The 10,250-nt window shown below is 51.1% G+C and overlaps 1 protein-coding gene across 1 annotated transcript; it reads left to right on the forward strand.

Moving 5' to 3' along the window:
- Positions 1–1,688: 1,688 nt before the first annotated feature.
- On the forward strand, positions 1,689–9,820 carry LOC132320174 (olfactory receptor 14A16-like). The gene is made up of 3 exons (XM_059832445.1): positions 1,689–2,606; positions 9,037–9,381; positions 9,752–9,820. The coding sequence occupies exons 1-3, from the start codon at positions 1,689–1,691 to the stop codon at positions 9,818–9,820; spliced, it is 1,332 nt and encodes a 443-aa protein (XP_059688428.1).
- The last annotated feature ends 430 nt before the right edge of the window (positions 9,821–10,250 follow it).

Below are 10,250 nucleotides of genomic sequence, written 5' to 3' on the forward strand. Positions count from 1 at the left end.
TGCATTCCTGAGTCTTTGCATTAAAGATTATACTAGTTGGATGGGTGGGAATGGAAATGGATCTGTCAGGTGTGGACAACCCTCTGAGACACCTTAACTGTTACACTGAGAGATCCCAGGTCGAGCTCACCAAGTGACCCTTTCCAGAGGAGACTTTGCCATAGGAAGGTCAATGAAGTTGCTCTTTGAGACAAAGTTGCTTTCCCGACCCTCAGTTTATGTCCTGCACTGAGGGAGAGGAGAGAGGGCAGGGAAAGAGTACTGGAGGTGTTGAATTTGGACAAGACACTGAGACTCCAGGAGCATTGCACTGAGAGATGTGTAGGTCTGCAAGGAACCTCATCTAGTCCCCTAAGGCACTGCTCAGCCTACAGACAGCAGGGCAGCATCACCTCGGTGGTCTCTGTGGGACTTGGTTGAGCTGCTCCTTAGCTTCTGCACAGACAGAGATGCCGCTGGGCAGTGCCCTGCTGCCAGGAGGTGTCTGCAGGGCAGAGCTGAGCACACAGCGGGTGCGTTGGGGTCTCTGAGCACTGGCAGGGAGCAGACACATGGGGACAGGGAAATAGCTCCTGGCAGGGAGAGCTCCAGGCAGCAGAGACATGGGCAGGGAGGGAGAGGGAGCTACTCTCAGAAAGACTGTGGGAGGGGGAACTGGGTACCTCCCTGCCATCCCCTGCAGTGCAGAAACCTCCCCTGGAGCACACACCACCCCCCATCAGGTCTCTTCCCCCATGTAGATGTAGCACAGCCTGTGGCAATGCATTTTGCAGGGCTGGGAGAGAGCCAATGCTCCTTTTGGATGTCCCATCTTTAGGATGTTGGACTCTTTCCCTGGGGGTCCTGCTGGGCTGCAGGGTGCCCTCCAGAAGGGCACAGCTCACCCATGGCATCTCTGTGTTATGCAGGAGCCCCATGGAGAAGACAACTCAGCGCTAAGGCCACAGAAATGCTGCTGGGTGGCTCCACGCAGGCAGCGGCAGTGAGCCCTCTGTGCCCCTGGCTGGGAGGGGAGAGCTGAGCTCCTCCTTGGGTACGCTGAGGCAGGGTGAGGGGTTTGGAGGTCTGCACTTGGAAACTGGATTTCTTTTGCTCTCAGCAGTGTCCAGTTTCTTTTGGGGAGAACACTTGAGTGCTATCGTCCTCCAGCTCAAAGAGGTGCCAGCACAAGGCAGCTGAGACCAGGGCTGATGGACAGACTGGCTGTCCTCACTCTGCACTAAGGGACGGCCCCTTTGCTTCTCAGGACCCACAAGGTTTCACCTGGAGGGCAGTACTAATGTCAAGGATTTCTGACTTAAAAACACTCCTCGGGGGTGGTGGGGCCACTAGAGCAGAATAAACAAAACAAAATGCTCACAGCTCTGCTCCAGGGTTGGGTGACTTGGGAGAGACAGTGGGGAAAAGCTCTTTGATATCACGAGCGGGTTTAACCATAGACCCTGCGTTCCTATTTCCCTATCACTGTAGGGCAGCGCTGGCTCCCCCAGAGCCCACCACAGAGTGCACTGCTGCCAGGGACACCCTCAGCCAGCACCAACCAGAGCTCACAAAAGGGACCTGCCAAACGTGTTCTTGATTAGGGACAGGTGGTTTGGGGGTTTCTATAAGAAATGGAATAGATTTTGCTCAGAGAAATCAGTCCTAACTCATTGATGGCTTTTCCTCCATAAATAGGCTCCCATGCCATGAGGGACCAAAAGTCCAATGGAAGCTCCATGACTGAGTTCCTCCTCCTGGTATTTGCAGACACACGGGAGCTGCAGCTCTTGCACTTCTGGCTCTTCCTGGGCATCTACCTGGCTGCCCTCCTGGGCAATGGCCTCATCATCACCACCATCGCCTGCGACCACCACCTCCACACCCCCATGTACTTCTTCCTCCTCAACCTCTCCCTCCTTGACCTGGGTTTCATCTCCACCACTCTCCCAAAGTCCATGGCCAATTCCCTGTGGGACACCAGGGCCATATCCTATGGGGGATGTGCTGCACAGGTCTTTCTGTTTCTCTTTTTTCTATCATCAGAATATTTTCTTCTCACTGTCATGGCCTATGACCGCTACGTTGCCATCTGCAAACCCCTGCACTATGGGACCCTCCTGGGCAGCAGTGCTTGTGTCCACATGGCAGCAGCTGCCTGGGGCAGTGGGTTTCTCTATGCTCTGCTGCACACGGCCAATACCTTTTCACTACCACTCTGCCAAGGCAACGCCCTGGACCAGTTCTTTTGTGAAATCCCCCAGATCCTCAGGCTCTCCTGCTCAGACACCTACCTCAGGGAAGTTGGGCTTATTGTGGTTAGTACATTTCTATTTTTGGTGTGTTTTGTTTTCATTGTGCTGTCCTATGTGCAGATCTTCAGGGCCGTGCTGAGGATCCCCTCTGAGCAGGGACGGCACAAAGCCTTTTCCGTCTGCCTCCCTCACCTGTCTGTTGTCTCCCTCTATCTCAGTACTAGCATATTTGCCTACCTGAAGCCCCCATCCATCTCCTCCTCATCCCTGGATGTGGTGTTTGCTGTTTTGTACTCGGTGGTGCCTCCAGCTGTGAACCCCCTCATCTACAGCATGAGGAACCAGGAGCTCAAGGATGCCCTGAGGAGACTGGTAACTGCACATCTTTCAGCAGCCATAGGCTGCCTACCTTCCTCTGCAGCTGACTCCCAGTGTACGTCGTGACAGGCCAAGTCTGACTTTCCTACATTTTTTTTTTTCCTTTTCCCTCTTTGGAAGTTGCTGTTTTCAATTAAATATAATTTTTCCTCCCCTTAATGATCCACCTATCTTGTGTGAGCCAGAGACTTTTAATAAATGGCAAACCATTTTCTTTAAGAAAAGAAATGAACCTGCAGCAACTCCTTGGTTTACGATCCATCCTCAGCATAGCAGAAATGAATGGGAAACAGAAACACCTTTACGGCTGCACGAGCTTGGGGCAGGCTGCCTTGTGCTGGGGGGATGAGGAGCTCTTGAGGAATGCAACGAGGAGGGCTCTTGTGCCAGCCTGGGGAGACGGGATGGCACGGAGGGGCTGCAGATCTCTCAGGATATGCTGGAGAGGAGAACAGGGGACACAGGGTGTCACTGACCTCCTAGTCCTTGTGGCACCCCATCTCTGGGGCTGACTCCTCTCTGCCCCCGAGGGTCTGCTGTGCCCTTCAGAGGGGCTGGGGCTCTGAGGTGAGTGGCCAGAGCTCTGCAGCACCCTGTGGCAAGTAGTGCTGTGGGGCCAGACCAGAGTGGGCTGGGCTGGAGAGAGGGCAGGGGAGGTAGGAGGTCTTGGAGGGAGCTGGGCTGAGCTGGAAAGTTCCTGGGAGAGAAAAACTTCAGTGTACAGCTTGTACTGCATGACTGTGCAGGGTGAGGGCTCGCATCAGGGGGCTTGTGGTGCAGAGACAGGGCTCCTGGATGGACCCACACTTGAATGGACCACAGGAAACATCCATGATGCTGGAAAATGCATGACCCTCCCAGAGGGAGGTCCCATAACTGCAGGGGAAGCGGGAATGATTTGTGAGACCCATGGGAGTGCAGGGAGACAGCGGTGTGTGCACAGCTGTGAGTGTGTTAAAGGCAGGAAGAAGACCTGAAGTAGTGGTGGGGCTGAAGGAGGTGCCATGCTGAAGTGAAACAGGTTGATTTTGGATTTTGAGGCAGCAGAAGAAGGAGGACATGCATTTCAGTGCTGGGATATTGTGCTGCTTTTGGCTGGGGAAGAGTTAACTTTCTTCATAGCAGCTAGTATGGAGCGATGGTGTTTGTCTTCCCAAGTAACTGTAATGCATGATGGAGCCCTGCTTTCCTGGAGATGGCTGAACACCTGCCTACCAATGGGAAGGAGTGAATGAATTCCTTGTTTTGCTTTCCTTGCCTGCGCGGCTTTTGCTTTCCCTATTAAACTGTCTTTATCTCAACCCATGAGTTTTCTCACTTTTACTCTTCCGATTCTCTCCCCCATCCCACCTGGGGCTGTGTGGTGCTTAGTTGCCAGCTGGGGTTAAACCACGACAGTCCTTTTTGGTGCCCGAACAGGGGCTCAAAGGGTTCAAGATAACGACAGGTTTGATTGGAATGTGCTCGATCGAATTTATAGCTGTTATTGCTGTTCAGCTATTAATCAGCAGGCTCCTGGGCTTGCCATGGGGCTTGCTTGCCTCACTGTATATTAGAGTCTAGTGCTCGTTAGTGGCTGCTTTTTGCTTTCGCTGCTCTCTGTACTTCCATACTGCTGATCATCTCCCTCTGCTGTGCCTGGGAACATGTTGATAACAGCAATGGCCACGTGCCTGGGCTGGCAGATGGCCAGGGCATCGCTGCTGGTTCTGTGCTGCTGTACTGGACAGGCTGGAAATCCAGTTTGAACTGGAGTCGGAGGGACTGTGACCTGTGGATGAGTCCACGTGGGAGCAGGACACCCCAAAGCGTCTGTGTCCGTGAATAAGTCCATATCAGAGCAGGTACACCTCGAAGTGTCTGTGGCCGTGGTTATGTCTGTGCCGCAGCAGGTGTACCTCTGAAGTGATTGTGGCCCAAGGATAAGCCCATGCAGGAGAAGGTACACCTGGAAGCACCTGTGGCTGTGCATGAGGTCATGCTGGAGCACTTGAAAGTGTGAGGTCATGCTGGAGCACTTGAAAGTGTGAGGCCATGGAGAAGCCCATGACAGAGCAGGTACACCCCTGGAGAGACTGCAGCCGTGGGTAAGGTCATGTTGGAGCAGTTTTACTTCTGAAGGCATTGTGACCCATGGATAAGGCCACGCTGGAACAGGTGCACCGCAAAGTGACTGTGGCTCTGGATAGCTCTGTGCCGCAGCAGGTATACCCCTGAAGAGACTGTGGAGCACAGATAAGGCTCCACTTGGAGCAGGTACACCCCTAAGGGACTGCAGTCTGTGGGTAGGTCCAAGCTGGAGCAGGGGCAAGGGGAGGAGTTCATTGCAATGTTAAAATCTATGGTCTATTCCAAAGGGACCAGGGGTGGAGGTTGTAATAGAAAAACCTTTAAATTGTTGTAACCTGGGATCTGAGTTGCATGTTATAGGAATTCCTATAACAAGAACCCCTTGTTGCTCGCCAGGCTAGGAGCAAGGGGAGGAGTTCATTGCAATGCTAAACCCTAAAACCTGGCCCAAAGGGACCAGGGGAGGAGATTGTCATGGAAATACCTTTAAATTGCTGTAATCCATGATTGGAGTTGCATGTTAGAGGAATTACTGTAGCAGGAACCACCTGAACCAATGGAGGACAAGCCTTACAAGAAGCAGTGCAAGTGCAGCAGTGACCCGACCTGAGCTGGCTGTGGTGCCCAATAACTCCATGCAATACAACATCTCTCCTGTCCTGAGTGACCACCATAAGAGATGGAGCCCAAAGTCATGGACTAAATGAACTCAATGGACATTTTGTGGACATTTGTGGATATTTATGGACACTTTAAAGACATTTCACAGGAGTGATCCATAGACTAAGGGAATGATATCTGTGTACTATATCAAAGGATGGGTGTCGTGGTTTAGTCCCAGCTGGCAACTAAGCACCACACAGCCGCTCACTCCCTCCCCCGAGGTTGGATGGGGGAGAGAATAGGAAAAGTAAAAGCGAGAAAGGTTGTGGGTTGAGATAAAAACAGTTTAATAAGTGAAATGAAATAAAATAAAATAATAATGACAATAATAATAAAAATTGTAATGAAAAGGAAAATAACAACAACAAGCAGGAAAGGCAAGTGATGCAAATGAAAACAATTGGTCACCACCCTCCGACCAATGCCCAGCCCAAGCAGCAGTCCCCCGGCCAGCTTTTCCCCTAATTTATATACTGAGAATGGCATCATATGGTATGGAATATCCCTTTGGTCAGTTGTGGTCAGCTGTCAGCCTTTGACTCCAGTTCATATTGAAGTTCTTGCACGTCTGGTACGGCAGCACTCAGCGGCGGTGTGACTTCGTTCAGGCCTCGATAGTCCACTGTTAACCGCCACTCTCCATTAGATTTTTGCATGGGCCATATGGGACTATTAAAGGGTGAATGAGTCTTACTGATCATTCCTTGACTTTCCAGTTGATGGATCAACTTATGGATGGGAACCAGGGAGTCTCGATTGGTGCGATATTGTCGCCGATGCACTGTCATAGTAGCAATTGGCACCTGCTGTTCTTTAACTTGCAGCAACCCCACCACAGAAGGATCCTCTGAGAGACCAGGCAAGCTAGACAGCTGTCTAATTTCCTCCGTACTCAAAGCAGCTATACCAAAAGCCCATCGATACCCTTTTGGGTCTCTGAAGTACCCTCTCCTGAGATAGCCTATGCCAAGGATGCATGGAGCCTCTGGACCAGTCACAATAGGGTGCTTTTGCCACTCATTCCCAGTTAGGCTCACTTCAGCCTCCAACACAGACAGTTCTTGGGATCCCCCTGTCACTCCAGAAATACAGATGGATTCTGCCCCCTTGTAATCTGATGGAATTAGAGTACACTGTGCACGGGTGTCCACTAGAGCTTTCTACTCCCGTGGGGCTGATGTGCCAGGCCGCCGAATCCACACAGTCCAGTAAACCCGATTGTCCCTTTCCTCCGCCTGACCAAAGGCATGGTCCCTCTACTCCTGGTCTGAGTCTTCATTACTTAGTTTTTGTAAGTTCAAAACAGAAGTTCCTTCCTCAGGATCAAAGGTACAGTCAGCCCTTCTACTCTGCCCAACAGACACTGGAGCAGTAATTGTCCTGGGTGGATGCTTTTTGGCTGTTGTTTTCCCTTGCAGTTCCTGCACCCAAGCTTCTAGTCTCCAGGGAGGTTGACCATCCCACTTCCTCATGTCCTCCCCCTGGTCACGCAGGAAGAACCACAGGGTTGCACGTGGTGTGCGCCACCGGTACCCTTTCCCTTGAGCAGGAAAAGGCTGACTCTTAATAGCTGAGGCTTTGGTTGGAGTGGATGAGGAAATCCTACCCTTCTCAGCTTGCTCAAACATGTTTTGGGTCAGTCTGTGTCTGTCCACAGCCGAGACACAAGCACACATGGAGGGAGCAAGATTATCTTCGTATTCTCGGAGTTGTCTGGCCAGTTCATCTCTAGTTGGTGCCTCAGTGTCTGTCCAGCTCATTATCGCCAGGGTGTGGGTGCATGACGTCGCTGCACTTCGTATAAACTTCCGCCACATGGACCTTGTGCGCTGGATTTCATCCAGGTCTTTGGATGCCTGGTCATTATAGATCACCTCCAACACAGCTAATTCCCTCAGATACTGGATGCCCCCCTCAATGTTGGTCCATTTCCTTCAAGAATTTGCAAGTTCTTCCTTGAAGGGATACCTGTCCTTCACACTTGATAGGAGTCGCTGCCAAAGACTGAGGACTCCTGCCTTTTTTCCAGTCCCTTTGTCAATGGCCTTATCCTTAGCAAGGGATCCCAGCTGCCGGGCTTCCTTACCCTCTAATTCCTGACTACTGGCCCCAATATCCCAGCATCGAAGCAACCAGCTGAGAATTAGTTCACCTTGTTGATGGCTAATATCTTTTTGCATATCTCACAGCTCACTCAGGGATAGGGAGCGGGTGGTTTCTGTCTCATTGATTATCTCAGTCTCTTCCTCCTCCTGTTCTTGTGATTGCTCTACCACAGAACAGGCTGCCTCTTCTGATTCTTCCTCCTGATCCCTCTTAGGAGAAGCTTCTTCATCCCTTACTGAACGAGCTGACTTCCGCTTCTACTGTTTCTTTTTAGTTATAGGGGCGACTGATACAGTGCCTGGTTTATTTCCCGTCTCTTCTTCCTGGGGGTGCTGCATAGTATCGAGCAGTGTTTGGTAGATACTGGCCAGGGCCCAGCACAGCGTGGTAAGTTGTGCCTCTCTGGAGTAGCCACAGCATTTTTTTTCAATCATTCTACCACTTCATCAGGATCCTGTAGTTCTTTGGGAGTGAAGTTCCAGACCACTGGAGGTGAGAAGTTCTCTAGATACCTGCCCATATTCTCCCACATGCCGTGCCACCCATGACCATACTCTCACGGAGCCTGGCTCATATTCCTAAATTGCTTGTTGGCCTTAGACAAAACTGAAGCAATATGTCTAAGGAATACCAACAGAAGTATTTTAACTATCCACGGATGTTCAAGGTACTGAGAAGCCATTGTAACGAGGGAGACAACATCACAGAAGGAGGAAGCAAGGGTGCTGTTCTGTATTTCTTCCACAAAATAGCTCTCAGAGGAAGGAGCAAATCTCCCAGGCAAAACATCACTAATTACTGCAGAGCACAGCAAACTGAAAAAGCGCACAGCAATCTTTAACAAGTACAGCAAAGAAAAGATCATGGTGCAGATCAAATAAACTAATGTTGACCTGTAACTTTTAACAGATAGAAGTTCTGTTGAATCTGTTATTATCTCAAACCCTTTGTGCCCCACGATGGGCGCCAAAAAGAACTGTCATGGTTTAGTCCCAGCCAGCAACTAAGCACCACACAGCCGCTCGTTCACTCCCCCCAGGTGGGATGGGGGAGAGAATTGGAAGAGTAGAAGTAAGAAAACTCGTGGGTTGAGATAAAGGCAGTTTAATAGGTAGAGCAAAAGCTGCGCAAAGAAGCAAAGCGAAAGAAGGAATTTATTCACCACTTCCCGTCGGCAGGCAGATGTTCAGCTATCTGCAGGAAAGCAGGGTTCCATCACACGTAACGATTGCTTGGGAAGACAAACGCCATTACTCTGAATGTCCCGCCTTTCCTTCTTCCTCCCCCAGCTTTATGTGCTGAGCATGACGTCATATGGTCTGGAATATCCCTTTGGTCAGTTGGGGTCAGCTGTCCCAGCTGTGTCCTCTCCCAACTTCCCATGCACCCCCAGCCCACTCGCTGGTGGGGTGGGGTGAGGAGCAGAAAAGGCCTTGACTCTGTGTAAGCCCTGCTCAGCAGTAACTAAAACATCCCTGCTTTATCAACACTGTTTCCAGCACAAATCCAAAACACAGCCCCATACTAGCTGCTATGAAGAAAGTTAACTCTATCCCAGCCAAAACCAGCACACCCCTCCCTCCAGACACTGCTCTTCATCCTCTTGCTCATCATCTACACTGCGACTGTCTTTGGGAACATCCTCATTGTTGTGCTGGTGATGGCAGATCAGCACCTGCACACCCCCATGTACTTCTTCCTGGGCAATCTCTCCTGCTTGGAGACCTGCTACAGCTCCACCATCCTGCCCCGGCTGCTGGCCAGCTTCCTGACTGGGGACAAGACCATCTCTGCTCCCGGCTGCATGGCTCAGTTCCACTTCTTTTCTAGTTTTGCTGGTAGTGAGTGTTACCTGCTGGCGGCCATGTCCTATGATCGGTACTTGGCCATAGGCCAGCCTCTGCTCTATGCAAGCCTCGTGACCTGGAAGGTGAGTGTCCAGTTGGCAGCTGGGCCTTGGCTGGGGGGATTGCTGCTATTTGCAGCACTCACCTTCCTCTTATCTCAGTTGAAGTTCTGTGGTGCCAAGGCAATTGACCACTTCTTCTGTGATTTTAGTCCATTGCTGGGAGCCTTTTCCACCAGGGCACACAGCTGACGCCTCTTCAGCTTCCTCACCAAGAGCCCCATGGCCTCTTCTGCAAAGCTGTTCTCTGACCACTCAGCCCCTAGCTGGCTTTTTGCACGGGGCTTTTGGGTTTACTCCACCCCAATGTGCAGGACTCTGCCCCTGCCTTGGCTGGATTTCAGCATGCTCCTGAAAGTCCCATTCTGCAGCATGTCGAGATCCCCCTCAATAGCGAATCCAGAATCTCAAGCAGCAGCTAACAGAGACCAGAGCTCTTGGGTCACTGGTAGATGGGCACTGAAGGATCCTCCCCTGGTTTAACCTAGGAGAGGCTCAAGAGAGAGTCTGTAACCTTGTCACAAAGGGATAAAATGATCCTCAGTCTTCTGTAAAGAGCAAACTCCTTGTGGGATATTGAACGAGGTTTGTGGGAATTTATAAAGCTTGTTTGGGGGTGTTTGAAGAGGACTGTAGGAGCACACCAAGATTATGCTAGGTGGTTCAGAAGTGCCAAAGGCGGGGAACTGGAGGGATCCAGGTCACTCAGAGAGGAGACAGCATGGGAAACCACAGTGGAGGGCCAATGAAAGGGACCAGCCCCATGTCAACAAGGTACTGATTGGTACACGTGCCTGGGTTAGCCTGGCACCTGATTCCTGCCTTGCTTGAAGGTAGGTGTGACATCGGATTTTTCCCAGTCATCAGAAACCTCCCTGTCATCGTGATCTTTC

The sequence above is a fragment of the Gavia stellata genome, chromosome 34 (assembly GCF_030936135.1).
Source record: "Gavia stellata isolate bGavSte3 chromosome 34, bGavSte3.hap2, whole genome shotgun sequence".
Taxonomy (NCBI): Eukaryota; Metazoa; Chordata; class Aves; order Gaviiformes; family Gaviidae; genus Gavia; species Gavia stellata.

Coding starts and splice junctions, on each gene's coding strand:
- LOC132320174 (XM_059832445.1), top strand. CDS start 1,689: ATGAGGGACCAAAAGTCCAATGGAAGCTCCATGACTGAGTTCCTCCTC. Junction 2,607..9,036: donor AGGATGCCCTGAGGAGACTG/GTAACTGCACAT, acceptor CCCTCCCTCCAG/ACACTGCTCTTCATCCTCTT. Junction 9,382..9,751: donor CAAGCCTCGTGACCTGGAAG/GTGAGTGTCCAG, acceptor CCCCCTCAATAG/CGAATCCAGAATCTCAAGCA.